We start from the raw sequence: 24,762 nt of genomic DNA, 5'->3' as shown, positions 1-24,762 counted from the left end.
TAAACTTGATGATTTTGCATTGGAAGCATTTAGAAAAAAAAAACCTATTAGAAAAATTTACTACATGAAACCTTTGGCCATATAGTACTGTACAAAATTGGAAAAAATATTAAGATTTAAAGACGGTCACACTAGTGAAATTTCTGTCGACTTGAATTTGGTGTTGACTTTTCATGTTTTGATAATGACTTTCTGGTGTCTTTATTACAAATTTTAGAAATGATAGGGATTGAATTCTACCCATTGCTACCGTAGACTTTATTGTTTGCTTAAAAGGAAGATGGAGAGCTTGGTATAATGGACAAGATTAGTCGAAGAAATAAGAGAGATGATGCTAAAGTGGTGTCACAATGTTCAACAGATGAATGAACTGTTCTTTAGTCAGTCTAATCTAGTTCTTCAGGGTTAGTTCATCTTCCATGCTCAGTTCCTTTACTAGGCTGTAACAAACAATATTGTTTTCACACTGTTTTACCTAGGATCAAAGCCAAAGATGGGTTTTTTATTTTTTCATTCTATGCAACACCATTAAACACATACAAGCACGACCCACTATTACAGATGTCTTTCTGTTAAAAGGCATACGTGTTTTGTTATAACACTTGAAAGTCACAGCGAAAACGGCTTGTTTACAGTTTTGACAACGACAAACACGGTAGGAAGAAGAGCGCGTGCGACAGCCACGAGTATGGAATGATGTAGACCTCTTTGAAAAGTCAACGACAAACTCAGGAAAAGTCCATGGAAATATTGCTAGTGTGACAGAACCTGTAGAGTTTAAAAAAGTTGCCAAAAATCATAGCATCTTCACACTTTAAGAGTAAAAATTGAGTTAATGACATATTTATGTTAGCCTTTCCTAAATTGATGTCTTACTAAATATAGTGGATGACCGCATTTGCAATATTTGATTTATTTAAAATTTTATCAGGTGTCTACAACACATACAAGAAGCTGTTGCCCATTGACGTGGCTTCATCGTCAAATATTTGGCCCGTGCTGAAGAAGTGTGAGCCTGGACCTGGTTGCATGTCAGTCTTTGTGGGCCTGGATTGCTCTGCTGAAGATCTTGACATTTGTCACAAGAAGAATGTTTGGGCATTCACAAAGAACAACTTTGATAAGGTGAGAACATTTGTTTACTTTTAGATACATTTGACCCTCAGTTCGTAGTCAGTGATACATATCTTGATGTAACATATTTCAGTAGGATATAACCGTCTGTACATCATATGTAGTTCTCTAAATGATCTTAGTAGACTCCCTTCTGTCTACACTGTTATCAACTCTATTATGCTTACAGTATTATCTTCCTTTTGTAGTTTTCCTCATTGGTTGTCCGACTTGTTTAGTTGTGGTTGATGGGGAAAAATAGTTTTATATTTTAGGATCAAGTAAGCTTACTTTGTAGATATTGGCCATGTGACTCACAGGTAAGTATTGAAATAATTAGTTTCATAAAAACTCTGTTTTTAGCCCATCTCAATAATAATAAAAGATAAAAGGCAATTTCTTTTGTGTTTTTTGACATATCTCTTTGGTCTCTTTAACAGTTGGCTCTCGATTATCTTAGCATGAAGCGTGAGGAAGCAGAAAATGTTGATATACCTCTTGTCTTCATATCTTTTCCCTCCACCAAAGATCCAGAGTGGGATAAAAAATATCCAGGTACTGTATCTTCTAATACTAAATTGTTAAGCTTTAAACAATATATCAGTTTAACTAATCTCATGTTTTCTACTTGATTAAACTGATACTTCCATCCTCAGAAAGCCCATGTTACAAAGAAATTATGGTATATTCTTTGCTTAAATTTGTTTGTTGTATACAAATGTAAATCCTTGTTTTTTTTATAAGCTATAACTTCTGAGTTATGTCTGTGTCGCTGTAACGCAGTTCTGATAGGCCCTGCAGCTTCTTCCGGTTGCCATGGTGACCGCTGAAGTAGCAGCAGTAGGGGATTCGGCATATGAAACTTCATTTGTGGTGGATAACAATGGAGGGTGGGCTGTGGCAACTTAGCAGTACCAGCCAAACTTGACTGAATCAATTGTCAGGCTGGGAGGAGCAGAGAGAGGAAAAGTTCCCTTTTGTTCCTTTTTTTTTATATCGGCTACCCCTAAAATTGCGGGAAGTGCCTTGGTAAATGGATAGATAGCTGTTCCTTATCTTCCTGGATAGAGTGATGAGAGATGTCAAAAAAAAGAACAGGAGGTATAAGTGCCAGTTTATGGATTGAAAAAATTAGTGTTGAGTGGTTGTCTTTTTGCCAATGGCACAGCATTGATTGGATTAAGGAAGAAAAGTTGCAGAGACCTGTAAAATAGTTTGAAAGTCTTTACAAGAAGAAAAAGTTAATAGTACTAAATATGAACAAATGTAAGACTGTGGGGTAAATAGGAGGCAGAAAGCTAGAGGATTGAAAGTGGTTGATTTGTAAAAGTGTTCTAAGTAAATATTGAATTCTAATGGAATGAGGGAGAAGGTGAATTGAAAAATAGGTGAAGCACAGAAGGTACTAGGGATACACAAAAGATTGGAAAGATACCAGATGTATGTGTGAAGCCTGGGTATAAATGACTGAAGAATGAGCCCACGCCCTTCATGAATCTTATAAATAGAAGTTTTCAATATTAATCTTACCCGATGATCATGTAGCTGTCAACTCCGTTGCCCGACAGAAATCTACGGTCGGGATACGCCAGCGATCGCTATACAGGTGGGGGTGTACTCACCAGCGCCATCTGTGGTCAGGTACTCAAGTACTTCTTGTCAACAAGACCTCAATTTTTCCTCTGTCGTGCCACCGGCAAGACCTACATGGATACGCTGTTGATTTTGGAGTCTTTTGTTCATGTTTTGGTGAAGTATTTGCTCTGAAATTTAGCCTTCGCTTTACAGGAAGCTTTAGCCTTAGCTTAGCAAGCTTTTGGTATTAATTTGATTCATTGGTTAACGATCTTTGCTTTACTTTGGAATTCCCCCTTTGACTACTTCTAAAATTCAAGATGTCTGACCATTCCCAAGTTCCTAAATACAGGCGATGTAGTGTTAGGACTTGTAATAGGCGTCTTCCGAAGGCCTCTGTTGATCCTCACACCGTATGTTCCAATTATAGGGGAAAATCCTGTCAATTGGAAGATCGATGTGGGGAATGTGCTGGGCTTTCGGAATTCGATTTTAATGAATTCCTCAGATATACTCGTAGGTTAGAGAAGGAGAGAGATAGGAGGAGTTCTTCTCGCTCTTTGGATATTTCCTCTCCCCATGCCCCTCAACCTTTTCCTTCCCCTGTGGTGGTGACCCCCGAACCTGCTACGAGTGCTCAGCCTGCAATGGCTGATATGTTGCGTGCCATTCAGGCTCTCGGTGATAAGGTGGAGTCGTTGGTGAGTGACCGCAATCAGCTCTTGGCAGATGTCAGAGAGCTGAAAGCGAAGAGTGCAGTGGGAAGTGTTAGTGCTAGTGCTGTGCATAGTGTCAGTGTCAGTGTTGCGCATGAGGATACATCTGTGCGTGCCAGTCGTCCTCCCAGTCCGGGACCTCTTGCAAGCTCCCAAGCCCAGGGGAGAAGCAATGTCGAAGGACCAAAGGGTTCGGCAGGCCTTGATCGGCGCACAGATGTATCCTCAGTGGTTGCGGACGTATCTGCTAAGGATCGTCCCTTCCACTCCCAGACGAATGAGCCCTTACATTCCTCGTCTGTGGAAGAGGTTTCCAGGAGGAAACGGTGGACTAAGGTCTCACGACCGCTCAAACGTAAGGTCCCTTCCGAGCTAGTCCAACGGCCAAGGTGTAGCCACTGGGTCAGTTCGGACTCGCCGCAGTCATCTGATGACTGCACACCTCCCAAGAGAGGTAGAGTGGTCCCTCAACAGGCCTCTGCTCCCACCACAGTAGACCCTAAGTGGTCCATGCTGCAGACTATGCAGTCTCAGCTTGCGGCTTTTATGCAGGAGTATCATGCAGAGAAGGTTAACACCCCTCCTCCTGTGAGAGCTCCTCCACCGTTGCGCAGTCCTCACTGCCAGACGCATGTTCGTGCTGCACCTTCTGCTTACATGCGTGAGCTGCCGCATCGGGAGTTGCCGGGTTCCAGCACTATGCGGCATTCTCCTCAGCCCATGCAGCATGCTCTGCAGACCTTACAGCATGCTCCGCACCCCATGCAGCATGAGCCGCATTCCATGCAGCATGAGCCTCATCCCATGCAGCATGAGCCGCATACCATGCAGCATGAGCCTCATACCATGCAGCATGAGCCGCATCCCATGCAGCATGAGCCGCATGCCATGCAGCATGAACCGCATGCCTTACAGCATGCTCTGCATACCACACCGCATGCTCCTCAGCCCACCGCAGACCCTCCCTCTCACCGGCCCTCTGCTTTTGTTGTTGCCAGCTCACAGTCTGTCCAGCAGAGGCATGATGATGGATCCGCAGGTACGCATGCACCCGTTCTGCAGGATTCAGCCGTTCAGCTTGCTGCTCTGCCTTTGCCTCTTACAACTCACCTGTCGGGTGAGGAGGTTTCTGAGGATGAAGCTGCTCATCTAGATGATCCTCACTCTGATGTTGAAGGACACAAGTCTTCGCCACCCTCCTTAGACTTTTGCAAAGTCCTTCTTTGTTCAGAGAGTTGTACCCTGAACACTTTGTGTCTGCAACCCCTCGTTCTCCTCCCTCCGAGTTTGCTCTGGGCATGCAGACTACTGCGCCTGCCTTCACCAAGCTTGTTCTCGCCAGATCATCAAGGAGAGCTTTGAGGGTTATGGGGGATTGGTTGCAGTCCAAGAAGCAACTGGGAAGGACCTCTTTTGTGCTTCCTCCTCCCAAGCTGGCTTCTAAGTCGGGCGTCTGGTATGCCACGGGAGAGGAACCTGGCTTGGGGGTTCCTGCCTCTGCCCAGGCCGACTTCTCAAGTCTGGTTGACTCTCCCCGCAGGTCGGCTATGAGACGTTCGAAGATCTGCTGGTCCTTTTCAGATCTTGATCACTTGTTAAAGGGAGTCTTTCGTGCCTTCGAGATATTCAACTTCCTCGATTGGTGTCTGGGAGCCTTAAGCAGGAAGACTTCCCCTTCTGACAAGGACTCAGCCATGCTGATCATGTCCAGCATGGACAAGGCAATACGGGATGGGTCTGGCGAGCTTGCGGCTTCTTATGTATCAGGGGTCCTCAAGAAAAGAGAACATCTGTGCTCCTTCTTATCTGCTGGTATCACCCCTTGCCAGAGGTCAGAGTTGCTGTTTGCTCCTCTTTCCAAGTGTCTGTTTCCGGAGGAGTTAATTAAGGGGATGGCTGCCTCTCTTCTCCAGAAGGATACGCATGACCTCATGGCTTCTTCTGCACGTAAGGCTAAGACCTTACTTTCCGTGCCTAAACCTTACCGCCCCTTAGCAGTTGATACACCTGCTTCCAGGTTCATCCCGCCCTTTCGTGGCAGAACCTCCAGCAGAGGAGGTACCCGTGCAGACAGTCACCGTGGCAAGTCCAAGAAGGGTTCCAAGTCCACAAGAGGCAAGTTTTGACTGCCTTCCTCTCCAGACAGCTGTAGGAGCCAGACTCAAGACCTTCTGGCAAGCTTGGGAGAGCAGAGGTGCAGACGCTCAGTCTGTGAAGTGGCTGAGGGAGGGATACAGAATTCCGTTCTGCCGCAATCCCCCTCTAGCTACATCTCCCATCAACCTCTCTCCCAACTACAAGGAGAAGGACAAGAGGCTAGCGTTGCAACAAGAGGTGTCGCTCTTGCTACAAAAGGAGGCAGTGGTCATAGTCCGGGACCATCAATCCCCGGGCTTTTACAACCGTCTCTTCCTGGTAGCCAAGAAGACAGGAGGTTGGAGACCGGTGCTGGACGTCAGTGCGCTCAATGCTTATGTCACCAAGCAGACGTTCACGATGGAGACGACGAAGTCGGTCCTAGCAGCGGTCAGGCAGGAGGACTGGATGGTCTCGTTAGACCTGAAAGACGCATACTTTCACGTCCCCATCCATCCAGACTCCCAACCTTTCCTGAGATTCGTCTTTGGAAAGGTTGTGTACCAGTTCCAAGCCCTGTGCTTTGGCCTAAGCACGGCACCTCTTGTGTTTACGCGACTGATGAGGAATATTGCGAAATTCCTTCACTTGGCAGACATCAGAGCCTACCTCTATTTAGACGACTGGCTTTTAAGAGCTCCCACAAGTCGTCGCTGTCTGGAGAATCTCAGATGGACTATGGATCTGACCAAGGAACTGGGCCTCCTGGTCAATTTAGAGAAGTCCCAGCTCGTCCCATCCCAGACCATTGTTTACCTGGGTATGGAGATTCAGAGTCGAGCTTTTCGGGCTTTTCCGTCGGCCCCAAGGATCAACCAAGCCCTAGAGTGCATCCTGAGCATGCTGAGAAGGAACCGATGCTCAGTAAGGCAGTGGATGAGTCTAACAGGGACACTTTCATCGCTGGCCCTGTTCATCGAGTTAGGGAGACTCCACCTCCGCCCCCTTCAGTATCATCTGGCTGCTCACTGGATCAAGGACATGACGCTAGAGACGGTCTCAATTCCTGTTTCCGAAGAGATGAGGTCTACTCTAACGTGGTGGAAGAACAGCATTCTTCTCAAGGAAGGTCTTTCGTTGGCTGTTCAGACCCCCGACCACCGTCTCTTCTCGGACGCATCAGACTCGGGCTGGGGTGCGACATTGGACGGACAGGAATGCTCGGGAACATGGAATCAGGAGCAGAGGATACTTCACATCAATTGCAAGGAGTTGTTGGCGGTTCATCTGGCCTTAATGAACTTCAAGTCCCTCCAGCTAAACAAGGTGGTGGAGGTGAACTCCGACAACACCACAGCCTTGGCTTACATCTCCAAGCAGGGGGGGACTCATTCGAGGAAGTTGTTCGAGATCGCAAGGGACCTCCTCATTTGGTCAAAAGATCGAAGGCTCACGCTGGTAACGAGGTTCATTCAGGGCGATATGAATGTCATGGCAGATCGCCTCAGCCGGAAGGGTCAGGTCATCCCCACAGAGTGGACCCTTCACAAGAATGTTTGCAGCAGACTTTGGTCCCTGTGGGGTCAGCCAACCATAGATCTGTTCGCTACCTCGATGACCAAGAGGCTCCCATTGTATTGTTCTCCGATTCCAGACCCGGCAGCAGTTCACATGGATGTCTTTCTGCTGGATTGGTCCCATCTCGACCTGTATGCATTCCCGCCGTTCAAGATTGTCAACAGGGTACTTCAGAAATTCGCCTCTCACAAAGGGACACGGCTGACGTTGGTTGCTCCCCTCTGGCCCGCGAGAGAATGGTTCACAGAGGTACTGCAATGGCTGGTCGACGTTCCCAGGACTCTCCCTCTAAGAGTGGACCTTCTGCGTCAACCTCACGTAAAGAAGGTACACCCAAGCCTCCACGCTCTTCGTCTGACTGCCTTCAGACTATCGAAAGACTCTCAAGAGCTAGAGGCTTTTCGAAGGAGGCAGCCAGAGCGATTGCCAGAGCAAGGAGGACATCCACTCTCAGAGTCTATCAATCTAAATGGGAAGTCTTCCGAAGCTGGTGCAAGGCCAATGCAGTTTCCTCAACCAGTACCACTGTAACCCAGATTGCTGACTTCCTGTTACATCTAAGGAACGTTAGATCACTATCAGCTCCTACGATCAAGGGTTACAGAAGTATGTTGGCAACGGTTTTCCGCCACAGAGGCTTGGATCTTTCCTCCAACAAAGATCTACAGGACATCCTTAGGTCTTTTGAGACCTCTAAGGAACGTCGGTTGTCCACTCCAGGCTGGAATCTAGACGTGGTCCTAAGGTTCCTGATGTCATCTAGATTTGAACCGCTCCAATCAGCCTCTTTCAAGGACCTCACATTAAAAACTCTTTTCCTCGTATGCCTAGCAACAGCTAAAAGAGTAAGTGAGATCCACGCCTTCAGCAGGAACATAGGTTTCACATCTGAAACGGCTACATGTTCCTTGCAGCTCGGTTTTTTGGCTAAAAACGAGCTTCCTTCACGTCCTTGGCCTAAATCGTTCGAGATCCCTAGCCTATCCAACTTGGTGGGTAACGAGTTGGAGAGAGTACTTTGCCCAGTCAGAGCTCTTAGGTACTATCTGAAAAGGTCAAAACCCTTACGAGGACAATCAGAAGCCTTATGGTGTGCTGTTAAGAAGCCTTCGCTACCAATGTCTAAGAACGCAGTTTCTTACTACATCAGGCTTCTGATTAGAGAAGCTCATTCTCATATGAAGGAAGAAGACCTTGCTTTGCTGAAGGTAAGGACACATGAAGTGAGAGCTGTGGCTACTTCAGTGGCCTTCAAACAGAACCGTTCTCTGCAGAGTGTTATGGATGCAACCTATTGGAGAAGCAAGTCAGTGTTCGCATCATTCTATCTCAAAGATGTCCAGTCTCTTTACGAGAACTGCTACACCCTGGGACCATTCGTAGCAGCGAGTGCAGTAGTAGGTGAGGGCTCAGCCACTACATTCCCATAATCCCATAACCTTTTTAACCTTTCTCTTGATTACTTTTATTGTTGTTTTTGGGTTGTACGGTCGGCTAAGAAGCCTTCCGCATCCTGGTTGATTTGGCGGGTGGTCAATTCTTTCTTGAGAAGCGCCTAGGTTAGAGGTTGTGATGAGGTCCTTTAGTATGGGTTGCAGCCCTTTATACTTCAGCACCTAAGAGTCGTTCAGCATCCTAAGAGGACCGCTACGCTCAGTAAGAAAGACGTACTTATTAAAGGCAGAGTAATGGTTCAAGTCGACTTCCTTACCAGGTACTTATTTATTTTATATTGTTATTTTGAATAACTAATAAAATGAAATACGGGATACTTAGCTTCTTTGTTAACATGTGTACTGGTCTCCACCCACCACCCTGGGTGTGAATCAGCTACATGATCATCGGGTAAGATTAATATTGAAAAATGTTATTTTCATTAGTAAAATAAATTTTTGAATATACTTACCCGATGATCATGATTTAAAGGACCCGCCCTTCCTCCCCATAGAGAACCAGTGGACCGAGGAGAAAATTGAGGTCTTGTTGACAAGAAGTACTTGAGTACCTGACCACAGATGGCGCTGGTGAGTACACCCCCACCTGTATAGCGATCGCTGGCGTATCCCGACCGTAGATTTCTGTCGGGCAACGGAGTTGACAGCTACATGATCATCGGGTAAGTATATTCAAAAATTTATTTTACTAATGAAAATAACATATTGCTAATTTACCAAAGCCTTACTTTAGACCCTTTACATAACATTTGGCTTTTTCTATATACAGTAATGCTATTTTTATGAAATGCTTGTGTTTTTAGAATGGTGAGCAAGTAAGGACTTTAAAGTTCCCACTTATATTCTCACACAGCTAAAGAGTTAGCCCATTTTGTATGGTGTTTATGCTTTGATGAGGCCTTCTCATCCTCTTTATATAGGTCCTCTGTGGTATTTTTCCCCAAAAAGACCCATTTTAAAGCTTTCAAATATAGAAGTTCTTGATACATGCAAAGGTTTCCTTGCTAGGAGTAGCAAGATCAGCTGACTGAAAACAATGGTAAGTAGGGAATCGGCAACTATGAGCTATCCATGTCAGACCTGTAAATTTTTCGATATGTGAAGCCACTCTTGTAATGTGTTTCATTTGTATCTTGGGGACTTGATACTTATAGCATTTTGCTTTTCCAACTAGGGTTGTAGTTTAGCAAGTACTAATAATAATAATAATAATAATAATAATAATAATAATAATGATGATGATGATGATGATGATGATGATGATGATGATAGGTAAGAAATGGGCATGTAATTTAGATTTAGATATTGCTAATATTATTATGAAATTGTGTAACATAGCCATTGAATTACATGTATTTGATCTGTTGCATTGTTTGAATTACTCATGTTTGCTCTGTTGCATTGTCCAAGTGGAGAGAGCACAATTATAGAAGTTAGTCATCTATGTGGGAAATGAGCAAAGGAAAGAAACAGAAAGGAATAAGGAAAAAAGCTGTGTTGCTGGGGACAAGGAAGAAGCTGCTGACTATGCATGCAGTCCACCATGAAAGACACACTGTAACCAGTAATTTCTTACGGGAAGACATAAAGTAGCAAAGGGGAGCATTTTCAAAGTCTCATAAACCAAATTTATTACTCATCCAGTGATTTAACTCCTAATATGTGTAATGGTATTATTGGAATTCGCAAAATATCTTTTATCGAAGTTCTATTTGTGTAAATGTATGTGATGGTTTTTTTTTTTTTTATTGCAGGCAAGACAACCATGGCTTTAGTAACTTTTACTCCATATGAATGGTTCTCAGAGTGGGAAAATGAACGTGTCATGAAGAGAGGAGATGAATATGAAAGTATTAAGAACATTTTTGGCTATAAGGCTATAGACATTGCAACCAGACTATTCCCTTCTATTAAGGTAAGTGTCAAAATATCAAGAGTGGAGTATTGCTTTCAATGTTGCCAAGATAAGTTTATTGTGTACCTGGCCACATTATAAGACATACAGTATGTCGAGAGTTTTAAAGATTTATGTACATGAAATGCGTACAATAATCTGTAATGGAACAATTTCTTATGAAGAAAGAAATAGATTCAAAGTTTAAAATGTAAGAAAAGCTATAAAATTTTCAATATTAAACTTAGCCGGTGATCATATAGCTGTCAGCTCTGCTGCCCGACAGAAAAACCTAAGGACAAAATACGCCAGCGATCGCTATACAGGTGGGGGTGTACATCAACTGCGCCATCTGTCGAGCAGGTACTCAAGTACTCCATGTCAACACAGAACCAATTTTCTCTCTGTCGTGCCACTGGCAAGACCTACTAAATACGCTGTTACTAACTGGATTTGTTTTCACAACTATTTGGTGAAGTACACTATTCCAGTTTTGAGCTTTCGCTATGCAGGGGTTTTATCTTCATCTCAAAACTTGAACTCGTTTTGGATAGATTTAATTATGGTGACAAAGAGAGTATGGACTCTCTTTCACTTTTAAATGGCCGACCCTTCCCTTAGACGGAAGTGTGTTTAGGTTTTTAGTAATTTTGCTTAACACGTTATAGATCTATATATTTTATATCTCTCCGCCTTTATTAGGCCTCTTCGATTAACTTTCCATTTATTATAAACATATAAAAATAAATTTTTATGTTTTGTTTATATGCGACCTTTCCTGATAGTAGGCGGTCCTAACTTGGAACCGAAGTTAATCAACGTTGAGCCCGTTATATCGTATTTAGCCTTTAAAGAATTTAAAACTTTTTAAATTTAATGTTTTATGAAAGAATTTCTTTGATAGTCTCGTACTGTTTTCAAAGATGAACTAACGTTTAGTTTTTTAGACTACGCAGTTGTTGACGTTCAGGACGTTCAACATGCGCTCTATCGTTACGATAGAGAGAGAGTGTATCACGGTTTCACTTTGCAGTAAGAGTAAATCGATTCTGACGTTTCGTTCATTCTTTCTTAGCTTAAATGGTTTAAATTCTAAATTAAAGGAACTTTTTATTTGGAAAACCTTTCAGTTTTTTCCTTTAGCCAAATAACATGTTTTGACGATATATAATTGGGCTCTTCTCTCAGGTGCGAAATCAAGAGAGAAAGAGAGAGAGAGATAGAGACGGAGGGAGAGAGAGGAGAAAAAAAACGTTCCGTTCAAGCGGGTAACGTTGTTCTCGTGTTACTCTCCTCCCTAGTCGCTGTACGGGGAAGAAGGTAAAACGTTTCTAGGGTTTTATTCTTGTCCCCAGGCTATGTGCGGTGAGAGATTGTAAACGTAGTTTATTTGAACTAGTGTTTAGTCTCTTTTCCAGCCACTGAATTCTTTATCTATATATATGTTTTCTGTTTTTGCTAGTATTAATTTCGTTTTCAGTGAAATAAGTGCAAAACAGAAAATCGAAGTGATAAAGTGATATGCGCAAAGTGTTACAGTGTTGCGTCCGAGGGTTCGTCTGTTCGTGCCTGTCGTTCACCTAGTCCGGGACCTCTTGCAAGCTCCCAAGCCCAGGGGAGAAGTAATGTCGAACGACTTATGGGTTCGTCAGGCCTTGATCAACGAACAGACGTTTTCCCTCCGTGGTTTCGGGCGTATCTACCCAAGATCGCCCCACCCACACAAAGACGAGAGAGCCCATTTACTTCTCGTCTGCGGAAGAGGTTTCTCGTAAGAAATCTTGGACCAAGGTCTCGCAACTTATTAAGCGCAAGTCGGTCCCTTCCGCGCAAGTCCAACGGCCCAGGTGTAGCCACTGGGTCAGTTCGGACTCGCTGCAGTCTTCCGATGACTGCACACCTCCTAAGAGAGGCAAAGTGGTACCGCAACAGGCAGTAACACCGTCTGTTGCCGCACCTGCTGCTGTAGACCCTAAGTGGTCTTTGCTACAGTCTATGCAGACACAGTTAGCATCTTTTATGCAGGAGTATCGTGCGGAGAAGGTTGACGCTGCACCCGTTAGCCTACAACCAACCACGGTTGTGCGTACAGTAGACGCTGACGCTACCTGCTCCCGCACTCCGCCTGTGAGAGTTCCACCACCCATGCGCAGTGTACCCTGCCAGCCGCACGTTGACGTTCACAGACGCACGCTACCCTCCGTTGACGTTCGCGAGTTACCACAACAACAGGAGGGTGGAGTTAAGTTGCTTTGTTTTGAGGCTGTGCGTCAACCTCCGCAACCCACTGTGGTTACCGCTACTCGCCCGCAGCAGACTAGTCAGTCAGGAGTAGAGGCTTTGCTTCCCCACACAGCTATGGTTGTTGCCAGCTCACTGACTGTCAAGCAGTTACATGACGTTGCCTTCTGGTCTGCTACTAATGCACCAGTGCTGTTTGTCCTCACGCACCTGTTGTGGTTGACAGTTCAGTTTTTGACAGTTCACAGACTGTCAAGCAGTTACATAACGTTGCCTTCTGGTCTGCTGCTAATGCACCAGTGAGACCCTCACTGAGATAACCTAGCTTTTCTCGGACAAGGTTCCTGTAGATGAGAAAGTGCTGTTCTCCCTCCTACTGATATTCCTTTGAGGACTCTGTCATTTGGAGAGGAGCCTTAAGCTGCTTAGCCTCCTATGGACTTTAATTAAATCATGATGATTTTTTTTAAGGATCTTCGTCCGGATCTTGTAACTGCTGCTCCTCGTTTGCCTAACGTCAGAACTTACACTAGGCCTAGCTACTTCGAAGCCGTTGTTGTTAAGCTAGTGCTCTCTCGCTCTCTTAGAGAGCGTTACGTTGGCTAGGCGACTGGTTTTTGCACCAGGAGGAGTTTTAGGGATACAGCCTTTGATTTCCCTTCTTTTAAACTGGCTTATAGAGCGAGAGTCTGATAGGACACGAGAGAAGTTCTCGGCTTGGGAGTTCATGCCTCTGCCCAGGTAGACTTCTCAATTCTGGTAGACTCGCCCTGGCGCCTAGCCAGGAGACGCTCCAAGTTGTTTACAGGTCAACTTCTCAACTTTTGTCGAGCCTTTGAAGTTTTGCTGTACTATTATGTCACACATAACAAGGCTTCCAGGGATGGTAAATGGTTCCGCCTCAGTCGCTAACCCCGTCTGTTGCCACACCTGCTCCCGTAGACCCTAAATGGGCTTTGCTGCAAGACATGCAGTCCAAGCTTGTGTCCTTGATAGAGGACTTAAATACGGAGAAGAACCTTCTGGCCAACAACCTTCCAACCGGTTGGTTGTGCGCCCTGTTGACGCTGAGGTATCCTACTCGCGTCTGCCAGTTGAGGTGGTTCCTCCACCGATGCGACCCAGTGTGGGTTGCCAGTCGCACGTTGACGTTAAGCGACGCTCGGAGGTGGTTGTTGACGTTCAGTGTGTCACTAGGAAGACGTTCAACAACCAGCAGAGGTGACTTGTTGTGACGCAGTGCGTCAACCTCAGCAACCCGGTAGGGTGTTGACTGCACAACCCAGACAGTCTAGACGGTTTCGGGTTGACGCTGTACTTCCTCGCGCACCCATGGTTGTTGACAGTTCACAGACTGTGCAGCAGTGCCATGATATTGCGTCCGGCTCCGTCACGCATCCACCAGTGCGGCCGGATTCAGCGAGTCAGACGTTGCCCACTCCGTTGCCGTTTCCTCATCAGTTTCGGATGTGGAACCCTCTGATGAGGACGTTGCTGAACAAGACGATCAACCCCCAGCCCTGCTATCCATCCAGAAGATGCTGAAGAAGGAACGCTGCCCAGTCAGGCTGTGGATGAGTCTGGTAGGGACACTGTCATCCGTGGATCAATTTGTGTCACTAGGAAGACTACACCTCCGTCCTCTTCTATACCATCTAGCTTTTCACTGGAAAAGGACAAGACGCTAGAAGCGGTCTCGATCCCGGTTTCCGGAAAGATAAAGTCTGGTCTGACTTGGTGAAAGGACTATATCAACCTTAGAGAGGGTCTTCCCCTGACTGTTCAGACTCCCAACCACGTTCTCTTCTCGGACGCATCGGACGTAGGCTGGGGTGCGACATTAGACGGTAGGGAATGCTCGGGATTATGGAATTCGAGTCAAAGGACAATGCATTTCAACTGCAAGAAGCTACTGGCAGTACGTCTGACCTGGAAAAGCTTCAGGTCTCTCCTTCAAGGCAAAGTGGTGGAGGTGAACTCGGACAACACCACGGCTTTGGCGTACATCTCCAAGCAAGGAGGGACCTACTCTCTGACATGGTACGAGATCGCAAGGGACCTCCTCACCTGGTCAAAAGGTCTAGACATTTCACTAGTAACGAGGTTCATCCAAGGCAACTTGAATGTCATGGCAGATTGTCTCAGTCGGAAGGGACAAATAATTCCAACAGAATGGACCCTCCACAAGGATGTATGCAAGAGACTTTGGGCCACCTGGGGCCAGCCAACCATAGATCTCTTCGCAACCTCGATGACCAAGAGGCTCCCAATATTTTGCTCACCAATCCCGGACCCAGCAGCAGTTCATATAGATGCCTTTCTACTAGATTGGTCACATCTAGATCTATATGCATTCCCTCCGTTCAAGATTGTCAACAAGGTACTGCAGAAGTTCGCCTCTCACGAAGGGACAAGGTTGACGCTAGTTGCTTCCCTCTGGCCCGCGAGAGAATGGCTCACCGAGGTACTTCGATGGCTAGTAGACGTTCCCAGAACACTTCCCCTAAGGGTGGACCTTCTACGTCAGCCACGCGTAAAGAAGGTACACCAAGGCCTCCACGCTCTTCGTCTGACTGCCTTCAGACTATCGAAAGACTCTCGAGAGCTAGAGGCTTTTCAAAGGAGGCAACCAGAGCGATTGCTAGAGCAAGGAGAACATCCACCCTTAGAGTCTACCAATCGAAGTGGGAAATCTTCCGAAACTGGTGCAAGTCAGTATCCGTATCCTCGACCAGTACCTCTGTAACTCAAATAGCTGACTTTCTCTTATATCTGAGGAAAGAACGATCTCTTTCAGCTCCCACTATCAAGGGTTACAGAAGCATGTTGGCATCAGTCTTCCGTCACAGAGGCTTAGATCTTTCCAACAATAAAGATCTACAGGACCTCCTTAAGTCTTTTGAGACCACGAAGGAGCGTCGTTTGGTTACACCTGGTTGGAATTTAGACGTGGTACTAAGATTCCTTATGTCAGACAGGTTCGAACCGCTACAATCAGCCTCCCTGAAAGATCTCACCTTTAAGACTCTTTTCCTGATATGCTTAGCCACAGCTAAAAGAGTCAGTGAGATTCATGCCTTCAGCAAGAACATCGGATTCTCATCCGAAACGGCTACATGTTCTACAACTTGGTTTTCTAGCCAAACACGAGCTGCCTTCTCGGCCTTGACCAATATCGTTCGATATTCCAATCTTATCGTATGGTTGGAAATGAACTAGAAAGAGTCCTATGTCCTGTAAGAGCTCTTAAGTTCTATTTAAAAACCTTTACGAGGCCCGTCTGAAGCTTTATGGTGTTCAGTTAAGAATCCATCTTTGCCTATGTCAAAGAATGCTTTATCCTATTTTATCAGACTGTTAATACGAGAAGCTCATTCCCATCTGAATGAGGAAGACCAAGCTTTGCTGAAGGTAAGGACACACGAAGTTAGAGCTGTCGCAACTTCCGTGACCTTTAAACAAAATAGATCTCTGCAAAGTATATTCGACGCAACCTATTGGAAAAGCAAATCAGTGTTCGCGTCTTTTTATCTTAAGAATGTCCAGTCTCTTTACGAGAACTGCTACACTCTGGGACCATTCGTAGCAACGAGTGCAGTAGTGGGTGAGGGCTCAACCACTACAATTCCCTAATTCCATAACCTTTTTTAATCTTTCTCTTGAAATGTTTTATTATTGTTTTTGGGTTGTCCGGAAGGCTAAGAAGCCTTTCGCATTCTACTTGATTTGGCGGGTGGTCAAAGTCATTTCTTGAGAAGCGCCTAGATTAGAGGTTTTGATGAGGTCCTTTAGTATGGGTTGCAACCCTTCATACTTCAGCTCCTAGGAGTCGCTCAGCATCCTATGAGGATCGCGAGGCTCAGTAAGGAAGACGTACTTAAAAAGGCAGAGTAATTGTTCAAGTCGACTTCCTTACCAGGTACTTATTTATTTTATGTTTGTTATTTTGAATAACTGCTAAAATGAAATACAAAATACTTAGCTCATAATAATGTCAACATGTAATGCTGGTCTCTACCCACCCCCCTGGGTGTGAATCAGCTATATGATCACCGGCTAAGTTTAATATTGAAAAATGTTATTTTCATTAGTAAAATAAATTTTTGAATATACTTACCCGGTGATCATATATTAAAGGACCCTCCCTTCCTCCCCAATAGAGACCCAGTGGGCCGAGGAGAAAATTGGTTCTGTGTTGACATGGAGTACTTGAGTACCTGCTCGACAGATGGCGCAGTTGATGTACAGCCCCACCTGTATAGCGATCGCTGGCGTATTTTGTCCTTAGGTTTTTCTGTCGGGCAGCAGAGCTGACAGCTATATGATCACCGGGTAAGTATATTCAAAAATTTATTTTACTAATGAAAATAACATTTTTCTTCCAAAATCATAGCATTTTTATTTTTCTGAATTGAAAACATGTAACCATCACCAATGGTTCAACACTTAACACTTCCTTCCAGTCATGGTTTGTTATTATTTCTAGGAACCTCCCTTGGTGTTTATATTGCTTTTGTCTCTGGAAGCTTCAAGTGTCAATATTGCTCCTTAAAAATAAGAAAATTCCCATTTATTTCTTTACAATTTATTAATGCCTTTAGTAAAGCATGTCATATTGCTTCTTCAGTTTCATAGTCAACATGTGACTAAGGAGATGTATGCTCCACAGCTCCAGATGTCAGGATTTTTCTGTTGTTATACTTACTTTAGATTTTTAAGAGATCTTCTCTGAATTTGGTAACAATGCTGGCACTGTTATGCACAAGAATTGTTTTTGAGTGATCATGATCCGCATTCTCGTGTCTCGTGCCGAGGACAATTTTTTAATTTAGAAAATCTTGTGAGGAGTAAAGTACTATACATAGGCCTTACTCTTCCTATGAGAAGTTTGTTTCATGATCATATTCAAAGCTACTTGTTTATAGACGAAATGATGATAATGACACTCACCTCTTGAACTTGGCTACAACCTAATGAATTACTTTTGATAGTCATGAGCCTGTTAAATGTAATGTCATCAACTTCTTCTTTAGAAACTCAGTCCATTAAGTTTTTGATCCAAGTGGATATTTCAGGCTTAACCTTCCCTTATTTTAAAGGTAGATCAGTTTTTTTTTTCATAAAATATTTTTTTCAATATTAAACTTACCCGATAATCATGTAACTCCGTTGCCCGACAGAATTCTATGGAGGGATACGCCAGCTATCACAATACTAGAAGGGGGTGTATTTACCAGCGCCACCTGTGGCCAGGTACTCAAGTACTTCTTGTTGACACCTCCTCAATTATTCCTCTGTCGTGCTTCCGGCAAGACGTTCTGGGATACGCTTATGTTCTTGGAGTATTTTCACGACTTTGGTGAAGTATTTCTCTTTGATTTCGGCTGTCGCTTTACTGGAAACTTCTATATTAGCTTAGTTAGCTTTTGGAATTAATTTGATTAATTATGGTGACGAGAGAGTATGAACTCTCGTTCACCTTTCAATGGCCGACCCTTCCCTTAGACGGAAGTGTTGGTCTCTAAGAGAGTATAGACTCTCTTTCTTAATTTTGCTTAACAAAAGTTATAGATTTATTTTATATCTCTCCGCCTCTTATAGGTCTCTTCGATTAACTTCCTTTTATTATAAACTCATTAAAATTAATTTTTATATTTGTTTATATTCGACCTTCCTAATAGTAGGCGGTCTTTTACCGAAGTTAATAAACTTTGAGCCCGTCATTTCGGTTTTACCTGTTAACATATTATGCTATTTCCGCCACAGAGTTTGAAAGATTTTCTTTGACAGTCTCGTACTGTTTTCAAAGTTGAACTAACGTTTTGTTTTGTCTCTGCAGTTGTTGACGTTCAGAACGTTCAACTTGCACTCTATCGTTACGATAGAGAAAGAATGTTCACGGTTTCACGTTGCAGTAAGAGTAACCGTGTCTAGCGTTTGTTCATTCTTTCTTAACTTGATGGTTTTGATCCTAATAAAGGAACTTTTCAGTTTTTTCCTTTAACAATAATATGTTTTAACGATATATATGATTGGGCTCTTCTCTCAGGTTCTAAGTCAAGAGAGAGAGAGAGAGAGAGAGAGATAGAGACGGAGGGAGAAAGAGGATAAACGTTTCATTCAAGCCTGCCAGGCGTACGAGTAACGTCGTTATCGTTTTTGCTCTTCTCCCTAGTCTCTTTAGGGGAAGAAACTAAACGTTTCTAGAGTGATCTAGTGTTTAGTCTCTTTCCAACCACTGAATTATCTTTCATTAGATTTTTCTGTTACATTGTAATTCTGTTTTCGCAATTACTAACTTTGAGAAAGGATAGAATTGCGTATTTCAGGTACAAACCACTTAAAGTTTCGAGTTCAGTGAAATAAGTGCAAACAGAAATCAAAGTGATAAGTGATTAGTGCGTGAGGGTACTTTTGTGCGCGCCAGTCGTCCTCCCAGTCCGGGACCTCTTGCAAGCTCCCAAGCCCAGGGGAGAAGCAATGTCGAAGGGCATAAGGGTTCAGCAGGCCTTGATCGGCGCACAGAAGTATTCTCGGTGGTTGTGGGCGTGTCTTACCGAGACCGTCACTCCCACCCGCAGACGATTGAGCCCTTATTTTGCTCGTCTGCAGAAGAGATTAGGGGAGAAAATAAAGGCAGAGTAACGCTGGTCTCAGGTCTCAAGACCTCTTAAACGTTAAGTCCAGACCTATGCCAGACGTACGAAGTTAAAGTTCACAACCCGAATGCAGTCATTGGGTTAGCTCTGACTCTCCTCAGTCATCAGTTGATTACACTCCGCCTAAGAGGAGTAAGGTTCTGCCACAACAGATCTCTGCTGTTAAGGCTTTACCTCAGCAGAACTTAGTGTCTGCCGACCCCAAGTTAACTCTACTGCAGTCCATACAGTCACAACTTTCGGTCTTGATGCGTGAGTGTCGGGCTGAGAGTGTTGCGCCTCCGCCTCCGCCTACACTCCCCCCCCGCCTATGATCGCTCCGCCTGATCACAGTACCACCTGCCAGGCGTACGATGTTGTGAACTCTACTACAGTCCATGCAAGCACAGCTTTCGGACTTGATGCGTGAGTGTCGGGCTGAGAGTGTTGCACCTCCTCCTCCGCCTACACTCCCTCCGCCTGTTCTCGCTCCGCCTGTGCTCGCCCCGCCTGCACTTGCTCCGCCTGGTCGCAGCACCATCTGCCAGGCGTACGATGTTGTGGACTCTACTACAGTCCATGCAAGCACAGCTTTCGGACTTGATGCGTGAGTGTCGGGCTGAGAGTGTTGCTCCTCCGCCTCCGCCTACACTCCCTCCACCTACACTCGCTCCGCCTGATCGCAGTACCACCTGCCAGCAGTTCCACCTGCCAGGCGTACGATGTTGAGCCACGTGCTGAGTTTGCTGTTCCCTGTGGTGTTCAGCCTCCGCCTTCCTTAAGGCAACCTTTACATTGGGATCAGGAGGATTATACCTCTCTTCCTCCGCCTCCACTTGCTGCTCCACCAGTGATGCAACACTCGGTTGAGGTACAACAACCTCTCCCGTCCATGAGTCAGTCTCCTCAGCTCTCGCTGCAGCGTGCTCAACCCTCCACAAGGCAAGCACCACAACACCTTAGCCTTGCGCCTCAGGAGCCTCAGCTTGCGAGACATTTACCTTGTTCTGCGCAGCCTCTTCCTCATCGCGCTCCGCTCACACCACAGGAACTGGAACTTGCTACTCCGCTTCCGCCAACCGCTCAGCAAGCGCAACCCTTGGGTTCAACCACTCATGCTAGGAGTCAGCCTCCTCCACCCATGCGCCTTCCTTCTGCTTGTCTTTTATTCAGCCTTTGCAGACTGAGCCTCAGGTGTTCCCTCATCGGAGTCTTGAAGAGGAAACCACAACTATTGTTGTTCCAGCTCGTTCTGACTCTGCTGTTCAGCATACCTTACCTCCATTTTCATACCATGGTTTAAACCCCATGCAAGCATGCATAAAGCACTCTAGCACTGGTCATGGAATTTCTGAGAAATGTTAAACGCCATGCACACGCTCTGCTTTCCTTACAGCAGGCTCTGCTTACAGCAGGCTCTGCTTACTTCATGCTCAGCATACAGCATGCTCTGCATTCAGCATGCTCTGCATACAACATGCTCTGCATACAGCATGCTCTGCATTCAGCATGCTCTACATACAGCATGCTCTGCATACAGCATACTCTGCATACATCATGCTCTGCATACCTTACAGCATGCTTCTCAACACATCTTGGGTTGTTGCCAACTCACTAGACTGTCAAGCAGTTTCATAACGTTGCCTTCTAGTCTGCTGCTTTTGCACCAGTGAACCCTCACTCAGAGAACTTAGCTTTTTTAGGATAAGGTCCCTGTAGATGAGAAAGTTCTTTTCTCCCTCCTTCTGATATTCCCTTGAGGACTCTGTCATTTGGAGGGAGCCTTTAGCTGCATAACCTCTTATGGACTTTTATTTAAGCATAACATGCTTACAGGGAAGGTAATGGTTCCACTTCAGCCGCTAATCCCGTCTGTTACCACACCTGCTCCCATAGACCTTGAGCTGTGTTGCATGACATGCAGTCCAAGCTTAGTCCTTGTTAGAGGATTTTTTTTTTGTTTACGGATTCAATGTGTCACGGGGAAGACGTTCAACAACCAACAGAAGGGACTTGTTGTGACGCAGTGCGGCAACCTCAGCAACCCGTTAAGGAGTTGTCTGTACGACCCAGACAGTCTAGACAGATTCGGGTTGTCACTGTACTTCCTCGCTTGCCCATGATTGACAGTTTACAGACTGTGCAGCAGTATCATGATCTTGTGTCCGGCTCCGTCAGACGACTGGCTTTTAAGAGCTCCCACAAGTCGTCGCTGTCTGAAGATTTTCAAATGGACTATGGATCTGACCAAGGAACTGGGCCTCCTGGTCAATTTTGAGGAGTCTCAGCTCGTTCCATCCCAGACCATTGTCTCCTTGGGTATGGATCTTCAGAGTCGAGCTTTTCGGACTTGTCCGTCGGCCCCAAGGATCTTCCAAGCCCTAGAATGCATCCAGAGCATGCTGAGAAGGAATCGATGCTTAGTCAGGCAGTGGATGAGTCTAACAGGGACACTTTCATCGCTGGCCCTGTTCATCGAGTTAGGGAGACTCCACCTCCGCCCCCTTCAGTATCATCTAGCTGCTCACTGGATAAAGGACATGACGCTAGAGACGGGCTCAGTTCCTGTTTCCGAAGAGATGAGGTCTACTCTAACGTGGTGGAAGAACAGCATTCTTCTCAAGGAAGGTCTACCATTGGCTGTTCAGACCCCCGACCACCGTCTCTTCTCGGACGCATCGGACACGGGCTGGGGTGCGACACTGGACGGACAGGAATGCTCGGGAACATGGAATCAGGAGCAAAGGACACTTCACATCTATTGCAAGGAGTTGTTGGCAGTTCATCTGGCCTTGATAAACTTCAAGTCCCTCCAGCTTAACAAGGTGGTGGAGGTGAACTCCGACTACACCACAGCCTTGGCTTACATCTCCAAGCAGGGAGGGACTCTTTCGAGGAAGTTGTTCGAGATCGCAAGGGACCTCCTCATTTGGTCAAAAGATCGAAAGCTCACGCTGGTAACGAGGCTCATTCAGGGCGTTATGAATGTCATGGCAGATCGCCTCAGCCGGAAGGGTCAGGTCTTCCCCACAGAGTGGACCCTTCACAAGAATGTTTGCAGCAGACTTTGGGCCCTGTGGGGTCAGCCAACCATAGATCTATTCGCTACCTCGATGACCAAGAGGCTCCTCTTGTATTGTTCTCCGATTCCAGACCCAGCAGCAGTTCGCGTGGATGCCTTTCTGCTGGATTGGTCCCATCTCGACCTGTATGCATTCCCGCCGTTCAAGATTGTCAACAGGGTACTTCAGAAGTTCGCCTCTCACAAAGGGACACGGCTGACGTTGGTTGCTCCCCTCTGGCCCGCGAGAGAATGGTTCACCGAGGTACTGCAATGGCTGGTCGACGTTCCCAGGACTCTTCCTCCTAGAGTGGACCTTCTGCGTCAACCCCACGTAAAGAAGGTACACCCAAACCTCCACGCTCTTCGTCTGACTGCCTTCAGACTATCGAAAGACTCTCAGAGCTAGAGGCTTTTCGAAGGAGGCAGCCAGAGCGATTGCCAGAGCAAGGACGACATCCACTCTCAGAGTCTATCAGTCTTAATGGGAAGTCTTCCGAAGCTGGTGCAAGGCCAATGCAGTTTCCTCAACCAGTACCACTGTAACCCAGATTGCTGACTTCCTGTTACATCTAAGGAACGTAAGATCCCTATCAGCTCCTACGATCAAGGTTTACAGAAGTATGTTGGCAGCGGTTTTCCGCCACAGAGGCTTGGATCTTTCCTCCAACAAAGATCTACAGGACCTCCTTAGGTCTTTTGAGACCTCAAAGGAACGTCGGTTGTCCACTCCAGGCTGGAATCTAGACGTGGTCCTAAGGTTCCTAATGTCATCAGGATTTGAACCGCTCCAATCAGCCTCTTTTAAGGACCTCACATTAAAAACTCTTTTCCTCGTGTGCTTAGCAACAGGTAAAAGAGTAAGTGAGATCCACGCCTTCAGCAGGAACATAGGTTTCACATCTGAAACGGCTACATGTTCCTTGCAGCTCGGTTTTTTGGCTAAAAACGAGCTTCCTTCCCGTCCTTGGCCTAAGTCGTTCGAGATCCCAAGCCTGTCCAACATGGTGGGGAACGAACTGGAGAGAGTACTTTGCCCAGTTAGAGCTCTTAAGTACTATCTAAGAAGGTCAAAACCATTACGAGGACAATCAGAAGCCTTATGGTGTGCTATCAAGAAGCCTTCTCTACCAATGTCTAAGAACTCAGTTTCTTACTACATCAGGCTTCTGATTAGAGAAGCAAATTCTCATCTGAAGGAAGAAGACCTTGCTTTGCTGAAGGTAAGGACACATGAAGTGAGAGCTGTGGCTACTTCAGTGGCCTTCAAACAGAACCGTTCTCTGCAGAGTGTTATGGATGCAACCTATTGGAGAAGCAAGTCAGTGTTCGCATCATTCTATCTCAAAGATGTCCAGTCTCTTTACGAGTACTGCTACACCCTGGGTCCATTCGTAGCAACGAATGCAGTAGTAGGCGAGGGCTCAGCCACTACATTCCCATAATCCCATAACTTTTTAACCTTTCTCTTGAATACTTTTTATGGGTTGTACGGTCGGCTAAGAAGCCTTCCACATCCTTGTTGATTTGGCGGGTGGTCAATTCTTTCTTGAGAAGCGCCAAGGTTAAAGGTTGTGATGAGGTCCTTTAGTATGGGTTGCAGCCCTGTATACTTTAGCACCTTTGAGTTGATTCAGCCTCCCAAGAGGAACGCTGCGCTCAGTAAGGAAGACGATCTTATTAAAGGCAGAGTAACGGTTCAAGTCGACTTCCTTACCAGGTACTTATTATTTCATTGTTATTGTGGATAACTGATTATATGAAATACGGGATACTTAGCTATCCTTTAGTCTTGTACACTGGTTTTTCACCCACCCCCCTGGGTGTGAATCAGCTACATGATTATCGGGTAAGTTTAATATTGAAAAATGTTATTTTTATTAATAAAATAAATTTTTGAATATACTTACCCGATAATCATGATTTAATCGACCCTCCCTTCCTCCCCATAGAGAACCAGTGGACCGAGGAATAATTGAGGAGGTGTCAACAAGAAGTACTTGAGTACCTGGCCACAGGTGGCGCTGGTAAATACACCCCCTTCTAGTATTGTGATAGCTGGCGTATCCCTCCATAGAATTCTGTCGGGCAACGGAGTTACATGATTATCGGGTAAGTATATTCAAAAATTTATTTTATTAATAAAAATAACATGTTTCCCTGAAATTAGTAACCAGTAACATTAAAGGGATGGTCTTTAATTTTCCCTTTGTAGTCCCCTTTTAAGCAATATTTGCTCATTTTAACAGGATACTGAAAGTAAATGGCCACTTTCATATGTCATCAATAAAATTTGTACAGTACTAGCCTTACCTCCTGGCTAGTGCAGTAGTAATGTATTTGCCTTGCATTTGCATGGTGACAGATTAATCCCAGCCTTGGACAGTTAGTTTAAGCTGTTTACTGGGGATGATAC

General features: G+C 45.3%; 1 protein-coding gene across 2 annotated transcripts in view; it reads left to right on the top strand.

Annotated features, from left to right (window-relative positions):
* The window catches only part of LOC137616533 (all-trans-retinol 13,14-reductase-like), a 135,836-nt gene that overhangs the window by 82,168 nt on the left and 28,906 nt on the right, over positions 1 to 24,762 (top strand). For both annotated transcript variants that reach the window (XM_068346375.1, XM_068346376.1), the window contains exons 10-12: positions 932 to 1,125; positions 1,554 to 1,668; positions 10,267 to 10,427. In XM_068346375.1, coding sequence (XP_068202476.1) covers positions 932 to 1,125; positions 1,554 to 1,668; positions 10,267 to 10,427 — 470 coding nt within the window. The remainder of the gene's footprint in view (positions 1 to 931; positions 1,126 to 1,553; positions 1,669 to 10,266; positions 10,428 to 24,762) is intronic.

The sequence above is a fragment of the Palaemon carinicauda genome, chromosome 22, assembly GCF_036898095.1.
Source record: "Palaemon carinicauda isolate YSFRI2023 chromosome 22, ASM3689809v2, whole genome shotgun sequence".
Classification (NCBI taxonomy): Eukaryota; Metazoa; Arthropoda; class Malacostraca; order Decapoda; family Palaemonidae; genus Palaemon; species Palaemon carinicauda.
The sequence above is the reverse complement of the archived record's forward strand: the minus strand, read 5'-3'. Positions and strand labels throughout refer to the sequence as shown.